This window comes from Hippichthys cyanospilos, chromosome 2 (genome assembly GCF_059441005.1).
Source record: "Hippichthys cyanospilos isolate Australia breed blue-spotted pipefish chromosome 2, RoL_Hcya_1.0, whole genome shotgun sequence".
NCBI classification, from domain to species: domain Eukaryota; kingdom Metazoa; phylum Chordata; class Actinopteri; order Syngnathiformes; family Syngnathidae; genus Hippichthys; species Hippichthys cyanospilos.
Window position 1 is genome coordinate 20,520,958 of NC_142370.1, and position 25,970 is coordinate 20,546,927.

Sequence of the window (25,970 nt, forward strand, 5' to 3'; positions counted from 1 at the left end):
GACTGTCTCACTCACGGTGTCTAAATATATTACCATTTAAGTGTAGTGTTTGTACAGCTAAAGGGAAAAACAGCTGACATGAAATTAAATGTGCCGATTGCAGGACAAAGAATTGTCATTGGTTTAAATGTGTGTTTTTTTTTAATTAATTGTCAATACATTCCAACCGTTTAAAAAAAAGTGCGAATAATTATCAGTCAGTCAAGGAGACGCCAATATGCTATTGGTCGATTAAGGTCACCCGGTCTCACTCACGGAGATGCTATTGGCCGGCGTCACACGTCAATCACAGAAATGCCGATATGCTATTGGCCGAACGCCTTTATCTAGCTTGATGGGACAGGATGGAAGGAAGTAGACAAAATGAGTGAAAAACGGAATGTTTTGAAGACTTTGCAAACTTTATCTGTTAGACATAGCTTCTAAAATTACTAGCAGCGGTAAAGGAAGAAATAAGAGGATGATGTTTTAGTATCTCCGTGATTTGCACCATGACTGAAAGAGTTACTGTAACACTGTAAGACCAATAGCCTATAAGCGTTGCCGTATTAACTCAAGAGGTTAATCTCTGCACCCTATTACGGGTGATGATACAGCGCCATATAATGGTTGCTAGACAAGATTGCATGTCAGGTTAGTCGGCGATCTCCCGATATGCATTGGGACAGCGTCATTGTTGCAATTTTGTGAGTTGTAACCAAAGGTGAACTGACGCTCGAACAAGCCATAAGTGTGCTGCCTAGTAAATGCAACACACACAACCACCTCTCCGCTTCCACCGTGCTCAATTCACGTCGGGAAAAACAGTTGACATGAAATTAAGTGTGCCGATTGCAGGACAAAAAATCGTCACAGATTTAAATGTGTTTTAATCAATAAGATGTCAATACATTCCAACCGTTTAAAAAAAAAGTGCAAATAATTATCAGTCAGTCAAGGAGACGCCAATATGCTATTGGTCGATTAAGGTCACCCGGTCTCACTCACGGAGATGCTATTGGCCGGTGTCACACGTCAATCACAGAAGTGCCGATATGCTATTGGCCGAACGCCTTTATCTAGCTTGATGGCACAGCTGGTTGGGATGGAAGGAAGTAGAGAAAACCCTGACTGAAAAAGTTACTTTGACACTGTAAGACCAATAGCATATCTGATTTACCGTATTGACTTAGAGCATTCATCTCTGCTCATCTCTGCTTATCTCAGCACAAGTCACGTCTTTCCAAAGGTAAAAGTCATTTAACCTTTGTATTTGTTATTTAATGCAACTGTACAGTAGATTATGTCACTTAATATTAATTTATGTATACAGCGTGATGATTTTACCTAAGGCTTCTGCGCGCGTTGCACGCACTCACGAATTAACATGGGTTTGGATTGCCCGCTATACGAGCAATTCGAGATACGAGCGTAGCCGCTGAACGGATTAAGTTCGTAACCCGGGGGCCCACTGTACAATGAAAATAAAGTGTTTCAAAAATCGATACGCGATATATTGGAAAATGAATCTCATATTGCAATATCCGCATTGTGTCACTTCATATTGCAGTATATCGATATTACCGCCCAGCCCTAGTATGTATGTATTTAGAAGTATATTTGAACATGTGAAAATACACACAGCACCATCACATTTTCTGTAAATACTTGCAAATACATTCAATCTCACAATTTGCCTGGAAGCTAAAGATTAAAGACGGAACATTTTTTCCCGCGATGCTCCAAGTATGTTTGTCAACAACCCAACAAATGCTGTCTTTTTAGCATTTAGCCTACAAGACATTCGGAAGTATTTATAAGTATGGAACATGTGACAGGTCAAAAATTGTTTACACTCCATAAGCAGCTGCACACTGTCGAAACAATGGAGTGAAAGGATGAAATGTAAATTAAACAAAAAGGTTTAATATCCATGAGGTCATGTTAATTTAAATTGAGATTCATAAATTTCCCTGTCGTCAAGGTAAAATAGTTTGACACTTTGTCAGTTAATTTACCGTATTTATGTTTTTTTTTCCATGTTCTTTTTGGTAATAATGTAATGATACCAATAATTGGTCTCTTGTGATTGGGAAAAAAATTGCGTGAAATGCTCACAATATTTCATACCTTCATATAAAAAGTGATTTACATGCTCATCATCAGTACTCTGGTGGCAATTTGAACTTTATGCGCTGATGTGAAAACATGCTCCATCCAACACAATTCAACAGCTTTGCTAATTCTGCAGCAAACATTTGTCTTATTTCACAAAGCGTGCTCAGAAGATGAGATGCTCCATTTACTGGGATGGCAAGCAGAACACATCTCAGTACAGTGGTGGAGACTGCCTATTTAAATAGGGTAATATGCAATTTTGTGGGAGAGAAATTGCACGCATCTGTGAAAATAAGCCACATTGATAAACAAAGTCTAATTCACAAAATTGGTTGCAAAAAGCGAGTTGTGTGATGTAAATAGTAAGCTGTTCTAAAATTGCCTCTTGTTGGTGGAAGGCTCAAATCATGCGAGGGGAAGGCACAGGAACCGTTGAAAGCCTTATGTAAAAAAACATATCACAAAAATTTTTGAAAAAGCACACCAATATGCGGAGAACAGGACACAAAATAGGTAATGTCCCTTATTTCAAGTGGAGGTGCCCCACAAGCCCCACTCAAGAAACAGACATGCAATTTCCTATAGAGACGCTATAAAATAATTGTGTAGCATCTTTGCATGTAGGAGAGTCACAGCTTTGAGTTACAATGTGTTATTTTCTTTCCGAATCAGTCGAGTGGATTGTCTGAATGTGTGTGTTTTCAGGGGTTTCATACGCAACGTATAATTTTCAGATAGCTTGCATAGTGTAAAGCGAGTAGGTACTGTAACTATTATAATCTTCCAAAATCTTGACTCAAATTCCTCGACCATTCCCAACATTGCTAAATGTTAATACATAATGAAATGTTTAATAAAATAAGTACACTCATGAAAAAAGAGCAGGGACAGCAACTCACAAGTATTGTTGACTTTGATCATTATTGGATGGAAGGACATCCCCGCTGGCGTGAACTTCCACAGCTGTTTTGTGGCGGGACGCTCAAAAGCAGAACACTCATGTTAAACATGCATAAATTGCTGTGATCACTCAACCAGTTGATCATAGCCCAATTCAGAATGATTTGTGGCGCAGCTCTTACATTCTGGCAGCGCTGAGATGCTCTCCTCCTTTTTTGGTTTATTCATCACAGTGGCTTCAGCCATGTCATTGTAAGTGTGCCAATTAAACCACTGCTCGTGCCTGTCTCACACACACACACACACACACACACACACACACACACACAACAAAACCTGAATTACCTGACGTTTGCTGTCTTTTATGCCATCTTAAGGCTTTAGGGCTGCCCATGGCATGGTTTGTTCCATCCATAACCACACATGTAGTGGATCCCTTGTATCGGCAGTAATGTGAGTATATCAAGAATAGACGGTACTGGTTAATCCATCATTATCCGTGACGCTTATCCCACTAATTCGTTCCAGCCGTCTCCGGGGTGTATGCATAGTACACCCTGAACTGCTTGTCATCAGTACTGTCCACGGTGCCGTAACAAAGTGTGTGCTCTCTTTATTGGGGGTGGCAATGTTTTATTCAGTATATTAAAATCATCAAACTGATGTTTCAGGTATACAAAAATAATCCGAGCAATCCAAAATAATACAGTTTCAAAATGATGATTTTATTTATCAAGAAAACAAAAATGCAATGTCTGGGTTATGTAGTTTCTCCTTCAACGCGAGCAGCAGCAACAACCTCAGGGTTGGAGAAAGAACAGCCTGTTTTACCTCATTAAATTCTGGACTTTGACAAGGCTGCTCCAAAAATATATTATCTTCTTTTTAACAGCTGAGGCAGAGTAAAGTGTTATTAACACAGTACTGTAATATGGCATTTAAATCAAATTAGCAGTTTTGATGAGATTTTGAATGCAATTTCATGTGTCAATTTAGACCACCGATCAGGCGAGTTAGCTGAACACCTGTTAGCTTAGATCAGGGGTCACCAAGCTTTTTGAAACCGAGTGCTACTTCTTCGGTACTCAGTAATACGAAGGGCTACTAGTTTATGTGAAGACCCTGATAATGTTATTAATTTCTCAAAATAATTAAGAAACAACTGTACTAAATATGTACATCAAGTGTAATATGTAATCTATGTCATATATGCATCATCGTGAGTAAAATTCCCAGAAAATCACAATTTTATATCACTTGTAAACTATTTGCAGAACAGGTCTGGGGGCTACTCATGCGATACTCGAGGGTTACCCAGTGCCCCCGAGCACCACGTTGGTGACCCCTGGTTTAGATTGTACGACTACTAGGTGAGAAGAACTGGTTTTTTGGTTTTTTTTTTTTTTGTTAATCAAAAGCACTACTGTCCATTGTTCTTACAAAAGGATTGAAATGCATAGACATGTTAAGAAAATCAATCAACAAATCAAAACAAAACAGTGGTGCTACTTCGAACAAAAGAATTGGTCTTACATAGACTGTTCAGTGACTGAAAAGTAGATATGATTTCTTCTGTGTTTACACACCTGTTGCGAAAAAACAAACACAAAGCTGCGTTGCATTCAAGCATACTGAATAATTTTTCGAATAAAACCTTGTTAAAAGGAATAAATCAGTTGTTATCTAGAAGTGTGACAATTTGTCCAAATGATTTGGATGGCACTTTTTAAGGCAATATTTATGAAAGTGTTTTTCATACACCAAAATAAAACTGAAGGTGCCTGAAAAAGTATTTCTGCACAAATCGTGATAAGTCTAGTTTATACTTCACACGATTTAGAAATGTTGGCCTTGCTAGCAAAACTATCAAAAGAACTAAAGATTGTTTGCACTACCTATTTGTCTGACAGGAGTAAAGCAAACCTTTCTGCCTTAATCAATCGAATAAATAAAACCAAATGTTGACTATAGAAATCACCTGTTAGTTGGGAATCATTTGTTCAAAATTCTGTTTATTCCTCTCGTGTTTGTTTTTTGAATATATGTATATTTACTTAGTTGAAGAAGGTACATGTACGCCACAGCAATAATGTTAAGAGACTGTTGCTTTATGACAGCCATATGGCTGAGCAATTTGAAATATTTTACTGGAATTGGCATGGCTTTAAACCAATGCCGACCCTGTACATCGTCCCATTTCTAATGTTTGAACATTGATCCAAAACAAACGTAGGTGACATCGTATATCGCTAGTACAGTAACTTTTCAGTACAAAACGGATGACAATGGATGGCAATAAACAATTTGCTAAAGATATATGGTTATTTTGCTGTTGGTACCCCTGTTAGTAAAGAATAATTGATTATATGAATAAAGGTGTTGTACCGTCCGTTGGCTCATACCTTGCCAGTGGTAAAAGCATGTCCAATAAAAAAGGCAATCAACTGCTTGCAGTGAAGTCATGCAAGAAAACGAAATATTTTATTTTGGCATTCAGCTGCAACATACGACCATGAGACACTTTTCAATATGTTCACCCTGCCTGTGTGTTGTGCGCTGTCTGCATCATCCAATGTTGCTTTTATTTACTGTCGTTTCCACGAGTTCCACTGTTTTGAAGGGTTGAGCTGCAAACAGTGTATTGCTTGTGTTAAAATATACTGTACGTCTGACCTGACCTGAATTCCTCATATGGTAGCTTTCTTGATAGCAAAGGTCCAGCCAATTTCCTATGACCTCTTTGGATAATGAGGCATCCTGGACCACTGGGCAGCCGATAACACTATGTTTTCGTGTTTATCTTCCAGTGCCAGGCCAATATCTGAGAAAAATATATCCTGGATATGTTTATTTTTCAACTTACATATCAAAACCATTTACGTCAGTTGTACCAGATAAAGAAGTGTTCATATGGAGCTAATGAGTTTGATCAAGAACCACAGGAAAAGAGAATAAAATAGTTGTTTGCGGTGGAATAATTTTCTTGCAGCTGTTATTTTGGAAAGGAAGGACTGACACTCAGCCTGAGATATAAACCTTTATAGTACAGTATATCACAGGGTCATCACTAAAGGTTATGCATGGGATTCTTTCTGTGAAGACACATGAGGTCAGCTATTGTTGTTAGATTGAATGAATGCCCTGCAGCGCAGTTCAATGCAGCACTGCTTTGATCCAAGCACCAAACCCAAGAGCCAAGGACTTTTAGCTGTATGCTGCTTGAAGACCTGTCTCGAACATCTGGCTATTCTGTCCACTCTTGGTTTGTGCTTACTTTCAATTGGAGCAGTACTTGGGTACAAAACACAATTTCAGAAATGGCTATATTTTTGCCAACATGTTGCGGGTCGTTCCGGGAGCCTCCTTCTGGTGGGACATGCCCTAGGTCAACCCCACCAGAGAGCTGTCCTTCCCTGTTAATTGCACTTTGCATTCTTGCTCCAGATACAACTGTGTTCAGTTTGTCTTGACCCATATTTTTCAAAGTACTAGTGCCTCCTGGCTGCCGACGCCTCAAAGACAATCCAGCACCAACTTCGTTTGTTTAAATGTTAGCGCCATTTGTTCTCCTCCTTCTTAATGGCTCCAAAACAACCAACATAAAATGGTGCAATACTCAGAGCCAGAAAGAACGTGCTTAATCATTCAAGAGAATAGAAGAATACTTTCTTAGGTTGTGGATCATAATGAAGCACAAAACCCTCTTACAGTTTTTCCTTCCTGAGCATCTAATGATGATTTGGCCTAGTTTAACAAAAGAAACTATCTTTTGATACAGGCACACTAAAATCCAGAGAAGACAAATATAGAATCAAACAAGGAGAAGAACAAAAACAAGGAGGGCTCCTAGCTTGTGAAGTGGATGTCTTGCAGCAAAACCCTAGAGGCAATCTAGATGCATAGTTAGAATGGATTCTGGGTGATAATTGTTTTTGTTTTTTTTTTTTTTGGGGGGGGGGGGGCTTTCACTTGTTTGTGCTCCAAATGATCCATACATGGTTTGGCTGATTTTGTTTTTTTTAGATTATGCTTGCCACAGGTTGCTTAATTTTTCAGTTTCATCTTCTCAAACCCATGTGAGCTCTTTCACTTGGGCAGCCCTGTTATACTGTATCGCGCTGATGTGTGTGTTGGGCAAAGCATCTGTTTGGCTAAAGAGTAAAACCTTCGAAAATGACACCTACAAAGAGATGTGCTTACAAAGCACAGTTTAACAAAGCTATCGGCTACGCAGGACAACATGAGAGTTCAATATCAACAAGTCCATGGTTTGGCATCCCAGAGAGCCACGCAGCATGATGCCGATATGCACATTGGGCAACGGCAAGTCGGCTTTTACTGTTGTGCTTGGGTGCCATGCTAATCGTCAGAAACTGCCACCTATTGGTGATTTTTAAAAGGAAGGCTCCACCCAAATGTTTCCAGCAAGAGTCATCGATAAAGCTAATCAGGAGGGTTGGAGCCGCTCGGGAACAAAACTTACTCGGATACTGACGAGAGGGAACCTGCCGTTTTAGATGGGGAACTTCCCCAGTTCTTCATATCGGATACAGAAGATGAGAACTTTGATAGATTTGTGGATGTGGATTGATCCAAAATAACGTGAGTTGTTTATAATACTTTGATAAAGAACACGCAAACTCAGTTTTGCTCATGCTGCTTTTTTTTTTTTTTTTTTTTTTTGGTTTTCTTTTTCAAACTTACGCAAGCGTGCATGCGTGCTACCACATGTATTTGGCTAGCGCCTAATTATGCGGTGCGTCTTGTGTGTGAGTGTGTGTTAATAGCACCTGCAACTGAGACTGCGCCTTTAAATATCGACTGCAAAAATACAGTACACAAACACACCTAAAGACAATTTTGAGTGTGCAGTATATCTACCATGCTTCTTTTGGGAATGTAAGGGGAAACTGGAGAACCCAAAGTAAACCAATGAGGGCATGGGACGAACATACAAACTCCGCAGCAGGAGGAAGGAGCCGGAAGCAAACCCACGACCTGCCTTGTGAAGTGAATATGCTAATCAGTCTTTCACCCTGCTGAGAAAATTATTTACTCAATGAATTCAAAGAAGCAGTGTTAAATGACAAAAGTAATTGTGTCTCCTTTTACCTGTTATCATGCGATACATTGATTCACCACCTCGCATGGTGGTTCAAACTGATGATTAGCCGATCAAATTCCCTTTCCAAGTAGTCCAGAGGGAGTGCGATGGCAATCTGTGAGTAAAGAGCCGCAGCATAATGGATCAAAGCATCCAAACCGGCTTGCTTGTGGGGAGTCAAGTTACACCAAACAAAGAAAAACGTGATGTTAATTGGTAAGACGAAAGCTGCACGATCACTGACCGTTCACATGCTTGATTGTATTATTGAAAAGAAGTGATGCCCCCACCCCACCCACTGCACAACATTGTACATTTGGCCTCCGTTCTGAGACAGATGGATGTCTACAAAGAGGTTGACAGTTTTAGAGCACAGACTGTACAGTCTGATGCAATGATAGGCAATATACATTTATATTTGTCTCCCTTTCCCCCACCTCCCTTACACTCATCACCAAAAACACTAACAAATTCAGTAATAGTGTTTTAAATTGCCTTTTGATTAATTTCACCAGTTTGGAATTCTGGTGCACTTTCTGTATGCTTTGCCACTTGGAGTGTGGGAGAAAGCCGGCGTGCCTGGAATGAACCCACACGGGCTGGGGGTGAACATGCAAACTCCACACAGGAAGGCCGGAGCGAGCTGGAATTGAACTCCAGTTGTGTGTCACAAAATGCCAATGCTTTATTTTTAGTCCATGCAGCCTCCTTTTACCACTAGCATATGTAGTACATTTCAGTTTTAAAATGAGTTGTGTTTCACAGTGAGTAGGAGCAGGCAATTTCACTGACATGCATTGACTGTTTATGATTAAAACTGCCATTGTTTGGTCAAACCATGTAGGAGAGAAGGTTATACTCAGGATGTCTGATAGGCTCAGACAAAGTGGGCAAACTTGATAGAACTCTCTGAAGAGGGATGCAAGGTGATATTTTGGGATGTGTAATCCCAGTAAACTGCCAGTAAACTTGTGGGAGCAATTAACTCAATAGATTACATAAATGCAATCCAGCATGTCATCACACAGATTCACTGTATCCCCCCCCCCCCACCTCATCATCGCATAAAGTGTTGTTAAGAGGTTGTGTTGAAAGAATTTAATGGTGATTAAAATAACAAAAGTTATTTTTTTCTCAGCGCATGTTTTGTGATGAAGGCCTGCAGGGAAAACTACTAGAGGTCATTGTCTAAGACAACAACTCGGGAAATGATGATCATCAGTAACTATTGGGGTGTCTTGTGATCACTGAGCTCTACGGCTGTATTGCATCTTGAGGGAAAACAAACCCACAAGAGTGTATTGATTAATGGGCTGTCCACTTGTAAGACAACAATTGCACCCATATCATCCACCTTGGAATGATGATGCCAACGTGCTATGTGGTGATTACCCTCCAAGAAGGCTGTTGTTGTTTTAAAATTGCCTTCAAAGGATGACACACAAGAGTAGGAAAAGGGCTTTCCTAAAGTCCAAATGGTAAACACGTGAATGACCTTGAACATGTATGACTGATCATATTTCTTTCAAAGTGGAGAAGCGAAATGAAAGCCTATCGTCTGGGCTAAGTCTAATGTGTAGTCCAACAGGTAGAATCAATCAGAAAGTGTCTTTGGGGAAGTGCGGAAATGGGCATAATGGTAACAATAAAGTCTCTGCAATAACAACTTGACCATCAAAGGCTATATTGTTTTTTTATTGTGTATGTATTATGTCTTTGGCTGCTTGCATGGGCAATGGGATTCAGCTTTAGTCTTTCTACAAAGGAGGTGCACCTGTTTCTTTTTCTCACAGTTAAATGACATCCTTCAACTTCAGTAGTATAATGAAAGGCAAAGTAACTTTTTAGAGAAGGGCTTTCTATTAGTTAGCACCTTTCATCACAGTGCAGTATTGATAAGGCATGGCCATGACTTTGTGGCGATTGATTTTGGTTGAAGGGAAAGGTCATGTTTCATGAGTAGCAAGTGATTCAAGCTGGCCAGGATTCATTTCAATATTAGGCAGGTAAACATCTTTGACAACATGGTGTAATCGAAGCGTGCAAGGATTCATCTCATTAGTTTTTGTCCTCCAGGTGTAGACGGACCCATTGCAACTTGGGTTGTAATGACACAACAAGTGAGTTGGATTCACTCTGGATATAATATGAACCTACTAAATCTGTGAATGGTTCTATGTCTTGTCAGGCTACGTGGTTGGGAAGTGGAATGTGTAGCATCCTCCTGAGACCTCTCCAATCCAATTTGTGAGAAAATAAATCAAATTCACTATTAGGAAATCTTATCATTCTATCATCATGTAGTTTGACTGCGTTGCTCATCTACATTACTGACCGTATAAATTAAGGTAACTTATCCTCACTGTAGCAAATCATCATATTCGCCCTAAAAAGGGAAGTTTGGTTCTTTTGAAAGATGGACCCCATTATTGTTTGCTTTAATGCAGTGGTCCCCAACCCCCGGTCCGCGGATCAACTGGTCCCGGGCCGCGTAGGCTGCACCCGAAATAATGTTTTGGAGATGATTTAGTTTAATGGTACGTGCACACCAAACGCGAACGAGGCGAAAAAGCGGAGAGTTTTGTATTGTAGTCAATGGAGTTCGCGTGACTGGGCGCGAATGCGCGTCGGGCGACGCCATGGACGCGAATGGAGCGACGCCAATGGAGCGACGGCAATGGCCGCGCGCGGTCACGAGAAGCGAAATTTAGCCTTTCGCGCGAAGTTAAAATTTTGTTACTTTTTCCGCGTTTCGCGTCGCGACAGCCAGTCAACTTCGGGAACATTCAACGGCTCACGCAAGGGGCAGGAATGAATCATGGCGGCCGCTTTGCGGTCACCGGGAGCAATCCAACACGGCAAGCTGAGCTTTCAATACAAAACGGAGCCAAGCAAGAGCACTCACCTGGCTTGTAGAAAGGCGGGAGCGAGAACTTGGGACAACGGATATGTGCAGCGCTTGCTTCACTTTACAGCTGTTGAACCGTAGTTACTGTGCTAAGTTAACGATAGCGCAGCATTGTCAGCACAATATTTAGCACGGTCTCTGCCACTCGATTGCGACATTGAAACTTTTAGTTTTTGGCAGGCGAGTATTGCCGCAAAGAATAAAAGTGCTGTCGGTGAAAATATTGGCTCTGTCACATCCTAGAAAAGTGAAAGTTCTCAGCAATGCTTTTCTTTCCGGATCTACCGTAAAGTGCACAGCAAGCTCGCTCCACTCCTCGCCCCCCTCCTCACGCGACAAAAAAGTGGACAAAAAGTACAACAGCGACAGAAAGCCCCGCGAATGAGCGTAGCAATTCGGCGAATGATTTGGCGTTTGGTGTGCACGTAGCATAACAGTTCATACGTTTGTGATGTGGTTTTTAGAGCAGCCAGCTCCCCCGCGGTCCGCAATATAAATCTAAGGAGTTGACCCGTCCACGGTGATCAAAAGGTTGGGGACCACTGCTTTAATGCACTTGTTCACATGCGTACACCTTGCAAGAATATTTAACTCAACCTTCACTCAATGCGTGCACAGGTAAACCAAGCATAAGTACTCCCTGGAATTTCTGAAATAGTAAAAACACACGATACACAAAGTACTGTTTTGCCTTTTTGGGTTTGATGCCTCTTCCTGTTACTGCTTCATTTTTTTAAATTCCTCTTTTAAGGTACAATTGTGAAGTCTTTTTCACCTCTCAAGTAGAAATCCATCCATCCATCTATCCATTTTCTATAGCCGTTTATCTTTGCTCGCGTCGCTGGCGCCTATCTCAGCTGTCTACGGGCAGTAGAAAGAGAGGCCCTGAACTGGTAGCCAGCCAATAGCAGGGCACAGACAAACAACTATTCATGCACCCAATCACGCCTAAGGACAGTTTAGAGTGTCCAAAACACTTACCATGTATGTTTTTGGAGTGTTGGGAGCAAGCTTTAGAGCCTGGAGAAAACCCAGACCGGCACAGGGAGAACATATAAACATCACACAGAAAGACAGGAGCAAGCTGCAATTGAATTCCGGACTTGTTAGAACAGACGAATAAATTTAATCGTTTGCATCTTAAGATTTAGGCAAAACTAAAAACGTACATTGAAAGAATAGATAATCAAGTGGCAATCCAGTAACTTAAAGCTACATGTACTAGTTAGTAGCATTACTCTTCTTCGAAATGTTTTGGGAAGTGTTTGCTCCTGTGGCTTTGCTCCATTATGTTTGTAAATCTCAAACTCGTGTGACGGGAACTCTTAACGAATCCAGTGGTGTTGCAAAAGCTGTCCTCATGGTCTGTAGGATCCATTTCTATTTGCCAATACCCACTTGCCAAGTCCCAGTTGGTGAACCGCTGCGCTTAGGTGAGTGAAGTCAACATCTCCTCAATTCTAGGAAGTGTCTTTGTCGGTCACTGAATTCAACTTCTTACAGTATAATCCACACAGTACCTCCAAGTTCCATCTTTTTTTCTTTACGAACACAACAGGGCAGCCCAAGCACTTGAATTTTCACAAATCACACCTTTGTCAAGCATTTCTGCCAGAAGTGCTCTAACTTCCTTATACATTAAAGATGGAAATAGGCAGAAGCACTCTTAAATAGGGTTAGCGTTCCCGGTGGGAATTCTGTGTTTCACAATACTTGTCCTCCCAAAGTCTTCTTTATGGGTGGTGAACACTTTCTCCCATTTCTTCGGGAGTGCCTCCAGCTGACCTTGCTCTTTGTCAAGTCAGTTCTACTTGTTTCATTGGTCAGATTGAAAAGATCAGATCCCTCCCATTCACCAGTTTTGGCGCAGGCTTCAAATAGCCCCACTTCAACAAAGCCATTTGCCTGGGTGTTTATACTCATGTCTTTGGCTCCTAGAACGTTTTTCCTGTCAACGGTGAACAGCTTCCCCAACTTCTGGTAATGGTCCAAGGATACACTAAAGGGGTCCAAGTTGTAAATTCTCACAGGAACTTCTCCATGCTTGAAGAATGACAATGTTTTTGTAACACTTACAGTACTTGGCCCCGGGTATCCCTCAACCAGTGCGAGGTAGTCCTTGTCGCGGGTGCCCAGAGGTGCGGGTGCCCACAGGTACCGCCGCACATTACCAACTCACTCACGCCAGGCCCCTGGATTCTTGTTTGCCTCGCTGGCCAGATGTAACCCAGGAAGCCATCACTGGTGGCAGTGGTAATCTACTGACACACGGCAAATGCTTTATTCCACGCTTGCTGTGACTTCCGGTTCTGAAATATGAAAGTTGTTGGGCTTCCCTGCCTTTGAAAGACAGCTTCCCAGAAAGCCCCCTGAGAGCCAGTGTCAAAAAGGCCTTGTATTTTCACATCTCCCATAGTACCTCAACTATGGGACACTCATCAATGAAATCTATTAATTCTCGTAGCTGTGGACCCTAGCGCCGGCACCATAGGCGCAGGGCAACTAAGTTAAAACCTAGTCTGGAGTTGGCAGGACAAGACCTTGCAATGTCACCGGGGTGCTTACATTGCCTACAAATGGCCCTACCATTTACATCCCACGTGTTGCAATTACCAGCTTTAGCTGGGGGTCATCTTAGTTTAAGTTTTGGCGGTGCACAGGACTCTAGAGGAGTAGGTACACTGGTCTGGGAAGGTCCAGCAATACATGCTTTGATCTCTTGAACCAGCTCCTGTTTCCAGTCTCTAAGCTGGCTTTGCATCTCCGCCCTGAGCTCCCTCTTAAGCTTTTGTTTCCAGTCACTGAGCGAACAGGACGTTAAAAAGTCATGTTTCGAGTTCACAACGGAGAATGTAACACTCGGCTAATGATGTGTGTGTTTTGTTCTCCACCCTCCTCAATATAAAGTGCATCCAATGCAGTCAAAATTTTGGTGATCTCCTCATGATCTTCCCGCTCTAAAATGGCAACTTGTCTTTTAGCCTCCCCACCCAACTCTCTCAGTTCAAAGGCAACCTTTTTTCCACTCATTCCTGGAATGTTAAATCACCTCCTAAGTCACCTTTGGTACCTAAGGGGCACCTGGATCAATTGGTACCATCATCATTATTAAAATCACTGCTGTGGGTTGTCAAGCACTGCTCACTACGTGCCATCCTGCCTGCAACGCCAATTGTGAAGGGGGTGGTAGCAGTCGCCCTAGGAAACCTTTTACAGCCACTCCTTGGTTCTTTCTATCGGGAGGGGGAGCAGTGTTTGAGTAACCACAGGCGCAAATTGATCACAAACAGAGTTTATTGGTTGGTCACTTCAACACCACCAATCCTAAAAGCTAAAAGTCACACTTAAAATCCATGTGATTGTCTCTTAAAAGTTGAAGTCTAACCTAAAACACACAACATGCAGTCGGCAGTCCACAAAGTTCAAAACACTCCTCCGCCACCAATACAGACGGGGGGCCACTCATCATAGCCACGCAGCAAATTGCCCATCAGGAAAAGGAGAGCAAAATGGAAGAAAACTCCCAACTTTGTGACAGAAGCACTTAATACACCGCTGTCAGGGCGAGGATCAGCAAGGCCTCCATTACTTGCACCTCTGGATCCAACAGCCATCAGCTTCCGATACGGTCGTCTGATAGGGGATTGGGGTTCAGCTCCACAGCAAACACGTCTAGCCCAGGCAGCAACCGACAACGCTTCCCCTCTACCCGTTGTCCTTTAAAGGGATAGTGTGTAAGCAGGAGGTGCTGCATTTACCATTGTCTGTAGCTATAACAAACATGGCTGCCTCCGGAGAAGTGTCACCCCCCCCATGTCATATAATTTAATGATAACCAGTTTGTTTGTTTTTAAAACATACTGATGATCCTTTTGCAAGGGATGAATGAAACTTCCAGTATGAGGTTGAGCTCTGCTGGTGTCTACTTGAGAAAACACTTCTCTACAACAATATCATGCCGTTGATTGTCACTTTGCTGTAGCAAAAAGCAGTCCCACACAGCAAAGATATCTGTGTTATGATTTACAGCATCCGTAAAGTGTGGCGACGCTGCAAACGCAGGCTAAACTGGATTGGTTCCAACACGTGACTGAATTCAGTTCTGTTAAAAAACAAAAATCAGCCAGATTGTGAGCTCATACTGAAAATCGTTTTGCGGTGTCACTGCTGTCATGGGTGTTGTTTCTATCAGCAGCAATGTTCCCATTTTGTGACATACTGTAACTATTTCAAGTCTTTGTTTTCAGTCATTCCGAACTGATAAAATAGACTTCATGTGTCATCAGGTCTTGCTTCATCGACGCAACAGTCGCCTCCCCGGTCTTGGTGGGTCATCCAGTATCAGTAAGACTAAGGCACACAAATCACAGACTTTCCATCAAATCATTGCTCTATTTATAAGCCTCCCCACACACCAGTCTCTCTCCAGGGGAGTCATTAATTTGCCTCTGTCAGTGGTATGGCCCACAAAAAGTCCATCAAACCTTGCAGGCCACTTATCTTCAAGGCTTCACTTGCTATGGCTAGAGCGGGGTATATTTTCATTCTCATTAGAAAGAGGTCACATAATTATTTGTGGCTTGACAAGTGTTCTAAAATGAATTTTTGCCCCTCATACGTAGTTTCATACAAATTGAAGATGTTCCAAAATGGTTCATATTTTAAAGCTGACCCTGGAAACTAGGACAATTCTAAACTCTCGGTTTGGCATAAGCCTTACCTCCACTCAGTGCCAATACATCCATCTAGAGTATAAGGAGTTCATAGTCTTGATGACTTATAAAATATTCCTCTCTTGTCTGCTCCCTTCAAAGGTGATAAGACATGAGAGACAGAACAAGGTGGAAGACCCAATGTTTTGCAGCGGAGATAACACTTTCCCCAGATAAATGTAATACTGCCACTGACTTCAATAACCCTATACCTATTCTCTCACTGCCTCTGCCTCACTATTGACCAGTGGGCCTTGATTAGAGGTGAACACATTGACCTCCATCAGCTTATATGTTCCATTTTTCTCCAGACATGGGGCCTGTGAGGTTTTTTTCCCATTTATTTTAATGAACTGTTTTGTTACTGTTTCCCATCCCTTCGCCATGCTTATGCATCACAGTTGTACATCCTATTCGAAAGAAGATATTATTTAAGAATGCAAAGAAAATTAGTTGTAAATCATTTCTTTGCCAAGGCATTGTGCCAATTAAAATAAAATGTCAACTTTCGTTGAAGCTGAATGTCAATTTGAGCCATTTAATTGGGTCTGTTGCTTCAATAAACTCATTTAAGCATTGGGGAGCAAAACCTGAAAGACCTTAAGAGTAAATATTGTTGTATATTCTACATCACTTTGACATCATATCTAAAAAGTCACTCTCAAGTTTTTGTTCAGATGATCCAGGGGCCTCATAATCATAATGGGACATTACTCCTTGGGCAACAGGGAATAAATATAATGTATAATGTAGATACATATTTATGTATAATGAATACAAAGTAAATATACAACCATGATATATAAGACATATGCCTATTTCTGCAGTCATGCAATAACACAGTATGCCTTAAAAAAGCATATGCAGTATATATCATTCAAGTCTGGCTTTTATTTCTCATTCACATTTGCGTCATCAATTTCAAATGAATCATGGAGCATTTTATTGAAGTTGCCACCATGCAGTAACCCTCCAAAGCATTCAGAGACTTTCTACAATATATAAATGTTTTCAGGAAATATACAGAATATTTATAGTTCCATCCTAAACGAAATAACAAGTCCGAGTTTTTCATTTGGAGTATGCATTTTATGTCTCGAGCCTGCTGCTAATGGCTGGTGTATACGTTATTAGTCTTCAAGGTTAAAATGATAATAATGTACGGTGTAATTATGTCTCTATGCACCCCCACCACCCCAGATAATATTGGTTCTAGCCTGTTTAAACAGCATTAACTGAAACAATGCAACTACGCTTGACCTCAAAACACTGAGTAATTGAGCAACTTAAAAGGAAGCGATTCCCAGTTTTAAAGCAGAGCCACTGTTATTATACTATAACAGATAACGTGGAATGGAGGTTGTCCATAAGATTGTGACATCACAGATTCAGAATAGCTTGTTCACAGGAATGTTTTCGGAAATGGGCTGGTCTCAAAAGCTTTATTTACTTTTGAAATTTCACACAGCGTGTGACCAGGCACATCCGGGATTCAACAATTTGCTCACAAGTAAATGTTTCTGTATTAAATCTTTCTCGGCTTACTATATGCCTATCTCTGTGTGGTGACTATGTATTGTTATGCTTGATTGGAAGAGAGACCTTCAAAACGAGTAACAGATATCAGTGATGCAATAAATTGGTTGTATGGACAATTTCTATGTACTGTCAACCCTCAGTGCATTTGCACTGCTGAACAAACAAATGAAAGGAGCAGGAAGTTGCCCAGAGTGAGTGTTGCATGAGCTTACAGATGTGTAGTCTGCATTAATATTTGAGACGGGCAACAGAGAAAGTACGCAGCCTCGCCTCATCCGCTATTTTTAACCTTAAACCGCAGCTAAAAAATGTTGTAGTGTGTTTGAGTTGACTATTTAAACCCCTTGTGTTGTTCTTAAAATGAGGTTTTCACCAAGAGGAGCAATTTAATCGAAACCCAATCCAAGTCTTTCTTTTGAGAATTACTCTATAGTCCCCTGACATTAGAGTAGATCAAAGTGACCTCCAATTTTTACTCTTCATCACTTTGACAACAAGACCATTTACCTTATTCGCTTGGGAAAGGTGTGTACACATTATGGTATACATCCCATCTTGCTCTAATATTTCAGGGTTGAGACACCCGAGACAACAAATGTCCTCCATTTGTCTTTTGCTGTCCTGTGAACGTATCTCCTTCTTCCTACATGGAGAAGGTTTACTGACGCATTTATCATGTCATTTTTTTGAATGGATGCAGAAATGAAAATAAAAAAGCAAAATTGTGCCAAAAATGCGTGCTTCTAATACATTTAGCTGCCATACTTGACGAAATATAGGCATAAATAGAGATGTGTTTTGTTGTCAGGTTTGCGTTTGGTTCCATCCATCCATTATCTTTGCCTTTTGGCCGCCACCCAGTTCCCGCGGCACCCGACCCCTATGGTCCCTCCCCCGGGTGGTGAACCCATGGGAAGGTTTGCATTTTCTTGTTTGTTTGTTTGTTTGTTTTAAAAATCATGAAATAAGCTTATAGCTCTTAGATTCCCAAGGGCTACTGAAATGTCGCATAAAAACAAATGATTATTGACATATTATTTCGGGACATTTGTCTGTCTGGACGTCCAATCTGTAAGACACCCCCCTATCTCGGCAGGTCGATGGTGCAATCCTGGTCAGAAAATTTGACAGTCGCCCTTTCAAGATGCTCCAATACTACCCAGTGAATGATGTTGCTTTCCTCCCCATGACCAGAAGTTTTAACAAATCATGTCTGGCCGTTCCTGTGGCTGTTTGCTCAATCTCACCCACGGATTCAGCAGGACCCTGGACCCGTGGCTTTTGGGGATACTGCCAAAGCAATGAAAACAAGCTACCCTTGTGTGAGTTTACTTAGAGTGAGTTCAATGAATTAGGTGTGAATGTGAGTGCAAATGGGTAATTGTCTCTTTGTGACAGCAAAGAGTTCAGAGGGTAACATACATCTCACCCAACGTTAGCTGGGTGAGATGGGCAAGTGTAGGTAAGCAATGAGAATGGATGATAAATAAATCCTAAGATTATTATCTACTAGATTATTTCCTGTACTTTGAAACCCAAATAATTTGATTGCTTCATAATTATAATGTGAGACAAAGGTGCTGGTTTAATCAGGTGAATAACAAATGAAATGCCTTACAATGGAAATAGAAATACAAGCAGAGTTTGCCTCAGGTTAGGGTGTTTACTTAGGTAAATGTGACTCGCCACTAACTCATTATTTTTAATTAGCTCTGTTCACTCTGGCCAGTTTACACAGTGATAACAACAACAAACACACTTTAAGCCTGCTGAAATGTATTTTTAACTAAAAGAAACATTACAAAAACATTTCTTGCTTAACAGTTGAATCGTGGATAATTGTTGGGCATCCACTGATAGGGGAAAAAAATGTCACCGCCAGTAGACTGGATTCTTTACGAAGTACTGACACATTTGCGCATAGGAGATGAATAAATCAAGTAGAGTATTAATCTGACACAGACTGGAAGACCGGTGCTGAATCATTTCCTGAAATAATAGCTCCATGAATATCCTGAAGCCCCGTAAAGAATGCTTTGCTGACAGGACCTTCCTAACAATCCCTTTGCTGTTTTGTTTTCTTGGAATTTTTCTTTTGAATGTTAATCGTGTGGTTTACATGTTTATCAGAACTTCAGACGAGTCGACCTGAGACCAAATTCCTTCATAACGATACACTTGATGTATCTGTGATTGGGTGAATGTATTGTATGAAGGTCAGGGTGACCAGATGTCCCAGTTAATCTGGGACATTCCTCTTTTTAGCCTAAAAAGTCCATTTTGTTTTATTTTTGCGCATGTTTGTGTTCCATTTTTGTCACGTGTATTTCAATCTCACAGTTATAGTAATTCACATGATTAACAACTTAGAAAAAGGAATTCAACTGTAAAATTCCTACTATTAAACTAGAATTTCCTGCTTCGTTATCGTGCGCAAATCGAAGGGAACCTCAGCGTTTCTGGCATCGCATATCCAATGTGGGACCGCAAGGTATGTTGTGCCAATTGATTTTCAGTTTGTTTTGTGAACAAGGTGTTCAAGTAGGAAATGTGCTAGCATTAAATGCTCAATGGCAGCATGGACAAGCAAAACAAAGCGAGCTTCGTGTTCACTTGCGCCTGGCAACTCGAGCTGTGACCACTTACACCAACGGACATCCCAAACATGTGTAGAAATATGCGTTCAATGCGCTAATCAGCCCTGACTGATCCGTGAGTACATCACAATGGATAGGTGGAAAAAGTATATCAATTATTAATGGCTTTAAATCGGAAAAGCTGCATGTCAACTCAAGTTGCAGGAGCAGCGGATACAAATTTTACATTGGCTCAACTCCTTTACATACAGAGCAAAAAAGTTGCATAATTGTTTGTACATTGACCTGTTTAGCGTTGTCATCCAAGAGAGCATTTAAAATTAGCTAATGTAATAATCACCAGATCGACTAGTGATCAGATTTGTTATGAATAGTTCCAAGTGAGAATGAATTGTATACAATATTTGAGTTTTAGCAAAATTGTTGTGTCTCTTTTTTTATTTCTTCTGTGCCTCAATGTTTTGTCGCCATCATTTGCACGTTGATAATTTAGTTTCTGAGATAACTAATCACACTTGCCTAAAATAATGCTTGCCACTGTTCAACAAGCACAAATTCCAGCTTTACTCAAAATATCCCACAGTTAATTATGCTTCAAAATCATATGAATTCTTCAAATAAAAAATATATTAAAATGAAGCAAATTCGTGAAAGAAATCTTGAATGAAAAATGAGATCCAAACCTTAAGAATAGAGAAAATAAATCATTGCATAATTTCGCCTGCTTGTTCTCCTCCAGAAACAGAAAGATACTGTACATTAAAACCTCCACGGTGCAAAACTGGCACCTGGCGGCGACACTGGATTAAATGTGTGTGCTGTTTGTGTGTGTGTGTTCATGTCCAACAAAATAAAAGAACAGTGACAAAAACAGTTGTGTTTACTGGTCTTAAAGCCTCATATAAAACAGAGGGCTTTCACAGCTGAAAAAACTTGAATTCCGGTCTTGGAAACGGAAGTGGGAAAGCCATGAGAATGGTAGCTATCCAACCATCCATCCATTTTCTATAGCCCTTTTTCCTCACTAGGGTCGCTGGCTTGCTGGTGCCTATGCCAGCCTTCTACGGGCAGTAGGGGGAGAACAGCCTGAACTGGTTGCCAGCCAATCACTGGGCACAGAGGGAAAAACAACCAAGCATGCACCCAATCACTCTTAAGGACAATTTAGAGTGTCCAATACACCTACATGCGCACGTATTAACCGCTCTTCCACTTAGCCGCCTACAATGGTTGTCACTAATAAAATTTCTCCTGCATGTTCATTTCATCTTCATTAAATTTAAGAATTATGAAGTACAAATAAGAAGACACTCACTCTATATACTTCTTACAGGCAACTGTGATCGTATTTCTGAATGTTCGTAAAATGAAAGTTCATATGTTGAAGACCATCTGTGCATAAATACACAAACGCATGCCCACATACAGGCATGGACACACACAAGACTACTCCGTCTCCTGGGAAATGACAGTCAAAACCTTAAGGTGGTTGTTTTTGTAGAAATCCAAAAATGGACATCAATGTCTAAAATTTGTATTTTTGTCAAAACCAACCTCTCTCTCTCTCTCTCTCTCTCTCTCTCTCTCTCTCTCTCTCTCTCTCTCTCTATATATATATATATATATATATATATATATATATATATATATATATATATATATATATATATATATATATAGATATATGGAGAATGAGGGTAGCTTTTTTTGCCTGAGATACTGCTAGAGATGTAATTAAAAATTGAGACCCAGCCAAGCAGTTTTATTAATTTCTAACTTTTGCCTGCTGCTTAAAGTCTAATAATGGCAATTCATTATGACTCTGGTACCCACCCAAAGAGCTGTGGTGATTTCTTCTTTTACAGACTCTTAGAATGCATTACCACTATCGATAAGACTTTCTAAGTGAAAGGATCAGAAATATGTTGAAAGTCTTCTATTTAAATGTAAATGTAATAATGTCACTCTTGATTTTTTGTTTCCTTCTTATATTTTATGATCGTATATTAGGTGTCCAAGCCTCTCTGTCTCAGGCAAATCAATGAGATCTGGTAGGTGCATTTGGAGGGTGCTACACTCTGCTTTTTCATGTCTGGTTTTGTTTTTTGTTTTTTTTTCACTGCAGCAACAATCACACAATTTTCCCATTCTGTCACAAATCAGGGCCGGCAGAGCTAGAGCTTATCATGTTGGTGACAATATTTGCTCACTGGACTACACCAGCAGCCCTCTTTTATAAAATTCAGACTCAATCCACTCTATCTATCTATCTATCTATCTATCTATCTATCTATCTATCTATCTATCTATCTATCTATCTATCTATCTATCTATCTATCTATCTATCTATCTATCTATCTATCTATCTATCTATCTATCTATCTATCTATCTATCTATCATCTAGCTGTCTGTCTGCACTGGAGCGTTGTAAATCTGTTACCTAGATTTCATTTGTGTTAAATTGAAATTTTAACTATGATTGTTATCATGTTTGGTCAGGCTGCACTTTAGGCGCCGTTAATATAACCACGGCTCTCCGTGAGTCTACAGCCAAAGGGATAGGAGTTTTAATAATTTTACATGTAGGTAAATATGAGTACTGCAGTAGTTTGACACCCGAGGAATGCCTGTGGCAAGTGCATGAATAGTTAACACGTCTGTTTTAAATGAAAAAAAAAATCTGCGATATACGGAGGGTGCAATGGGGGATTTATATATATATATATATATATATATATATATATATATATATATATATATATATATATATATATATACACACACACACACATACAGTGATACAGAGGGCCCCCATGTTACAAGATTAATCCGTTCCGTGGTTGGAGCAAGCAGTTGAAGCAAAGTCTGGGGCACACATGCACAGACAGAAATTACTTTCTTTATTAGAAGGATTTTCAAGCGCTTAATCTGCCGCTGTTGGCATCGGCATCCATGCTGCGCTGTAAAGCTTGACGGGCAGAGCAAAAGTAACAAAAGTAACTAAGAGGCGCACGAGATAAGCTAAAGCCCAACTCCACCTGAAACCTACGTCCGTCAGTATTATCAAAATAATAGGGAAGATATTTATGGTTTCGACCAAACCCAACAATTTCAGAGGAACCTTCATGTAGATGTAGTTAATCCGTAAGTGCAAAAAGCTTCTCAGAAAGAGGCTGGTTATCACCCAGTACGGATATTCAATACTATTATATGTTAATATTGTTCGTATGTAGCAGGAGAGAAGCAGTGTGAATCCTGCTCCTGTTGACAATACGAAGGTGAAACACAATGTGAACACATTTGCCTCTATTATATATTCAAATTTCTTTTGAATTGCAAAATATGAGGAGTGAGTGAACTGTATCTAATGGGTTCTTTTTCACAGTACTGTGAAGGTGTGAAGTCTAGAATATCCTGAAATGTGAGCTCATTAACACCTGAGAAACACCTTTGTGTGCTACACTTAAATGTAGTCCACTGAATGCTGCTTGATCACATCTAAGTTTGCAGGGAAAAACACTTTCACATTTATGTTGTGTCAATTTAGAATCTTAGTTTGTGACAGTTGGTGCATTTTGCTCTACTGGTGGCATTCGGCACCTACGTGCAGTATCTCCATTCTCCAAAATTACCTCCTGGTAATTTTGGAGAATGGAGATACTTTTAGTCCTTTCACTCTTTCTATGTTAAGACAACTCTGTCCTTTATGCACTCTCATGCCAAACCCAAATTCTGGGCAGAGAAACCCGAAAACGAGGGCGTGTCAAACGTAGTCTTGACCGCACACATACTCCTTTGGATGTCTGGGTTCCGAGCCATAGTCCAGGGTGAAGCTCCAGGGGGCGAAAGTCATATTGACATGAGTCACAGGGATCTGCTTGCACACTCAACACCACACGTAGTCAACCTGACAGGGCTTGCCTTCCCTGAGAGCATCCCAAAGGAACACGAGCTTTCACTTCATGATTGCATAGTGTTCACACACAAGATTCCTCCTCTCCCCAAGAGAGAAGACCTGGAAATGTTGTTTAGTAGCAGCATAAAACAACATAGGCGGCGAGTCAGAATTTCTTTTGCTGCTTTTCTCTGCTGTTCAGATGTAAATCCAATTAGTAATGCTGCTTCTAGTTTGCAAATATAATGGCATACAATGCCATTTTCTTTATGTTAACATCTACTGTAGCTTCACTATCTGAAAATAATATGTACTGTAAAGTCATAATTAAGTGTTCATTTCTCGTCATGTGGAGAGAAAAGGATTACTCAGTTGTCATGAAAGCTGGACAGGAAATAAGTAAACTTTCAAGATGACTGCTTTTGCCTCACTTTGTTGTGAACAGGATGAGTCACTTGAGTGACATTTTTTAAAATTGTATATTTCAAGGATGAATTGGTGTGATGTGGGCAATGAAAAGCTCCATTAACATGCATTTAGTATTTCGTGATGCAATGATGGATGATGAGGTTTGTTTTTTTGTCAAATTCAGACACGATTTCATCAATTTCTGCAACTGTCTTCCTCAAACTTGTTTAGCTAGAGCCTGGAACCCGAGATGGTCAGAGGTCACCACAGCGAACCACGTATATTTGTTTGGCAGTTATTTTGCTTTGTTAATGCCTTTCCTGACATAAATCATCCAGTTTTATCCGGGCTTTGCACTGGCAGGGGCTGGAGTACTAGACTGGGAAGCTAAAACAAACACACCCGAATTCCACCACAAAATGAATTAAATCATTCACAGTCATCACAACATCTCTATTCAGACCTTTAAGTCTCGACTTTCAGCTCCCAAAACCAAATGGTTCAAATCGTAATTGAAGTGTATGAAAATAAGAGCTTGGTATACTATGTGCAACACATTTTCTCAAAACTGGGGATTTTATCTTGGCAACATTCAAATTCAAGTGCATTGTTGAGCTACCTCCAAATGAAGTGTAGAATAAGAATACATATATATATATATATATATATATATATATATATATATATATATATATATTTAGAATCTTAGTTTGTGACAGTTGGTGCATTTTGCTCTACTGGTGGCATTCGGCACCTACGTGCAGTATCTCCATTCTCCAAAATTACCTCCTGGTAATTTTGGAGAATGGAGATACTTTTAGTCCTTTCACTCTTTCTATGTTAAGACAACTCTGTCCTTTATGCACTCTCATGCCAAACCCAAATTCTGGGCAGAGAAACCCGAAAACGAGGGCGTGTCAAACGTAGTCTTGACTGCACACATACTCCTTTGGATGTCTGGGTTCCGAGCCATAGTCCAGGGTGAAGCTCCAGGGGGCGAAAGTCATATTGACATGAGTCATATTGACATGAGTCACAGGGATCTATATATATATATATATATATATATATATATATGATAGATCGATAGATAGATAGAGAGTGGATTTCAACCAGCTACTTTGAACAGTGCAAGCGACATGTAAATTTACCAGCATACTACTACCCTAAAGATATGGCGGGAAAAGTATTACCCTGCATAATGAATTAACCAAAGATCTTGATTATCGTGATTCTGCCCTGACAGATCCCACAGGTGAGCTACGCCTCCACAGCTCCCGAGCTGAGTGACAACACACGCTATGACTTCTTCTCTCGAGTGGTGCCGTCCGACACCTATCAGGCTCAGGCCATGGTGGACATCGTCAAAGCCATGAGCTGGAACTACGTTTCCACTGTGGCCTCTGAGGGAAACTATGGAGAAAGTGGTGTGGATGCATTCATTCAAAAGTCACGAGAGGACGGTGAGTGCCATTTTCAAACAACAAATATTCAGTCGACTGCTTCTTACTATGATATAGTGTTGTGTACGGTATACTTCACCTGATGAGCAAAAACGGCGCTAAAACATAGCTCAGATGACATCGCTGAGTAAAAATTTTCATATCGCTTATTCTGTTCGGAGGGACAGGAAACCTATTCCAGCTGGCCTTAGGCAAAATTCAGACAGCACTCCGGACTGTTTGTCAGTCAATCACAACGCACAAAGTGGATAAAGGCAGATTACACTCACACTCACATCACTGAGTGGGAACCGAGCCCACGCTGCCCGCACTCAAATCAGGCAAGGGAATCACTGTATCATCCATG

At 40.6% G+C, this 25,970-nt stretch overlaps 1 protein-coding gene across 3 annotated transcripts in view; it reads left to right on the forward strand.

Annotated features, from left to right (window-relative positions):
• Positions 1-25,970, forward strand: part of LOC148427793 (metabotropic glutamate receptor 4-like) — a 129,378-nt gene that overhangs the window by 61,966 nt on the left and 41,442 nt on the right. For all 3 annotated transcript variants that reach the window (XR_015864908.1, XM_088409042.1, XM_088409041.1), the window contains exon 3: positions 25,408-25,624. Coding sequence is in view for 2 of the 3 variants with exons in the window: in XM_088409042.1 (XP_088265168.1) it covers positions 25,408-25,624 (217 nt within the window). In the remaining variant the exon portion in view is untranslated. The remainder of the gene's footprint in view (positions 1-25,407; positions 25,625-25,970) is intronic.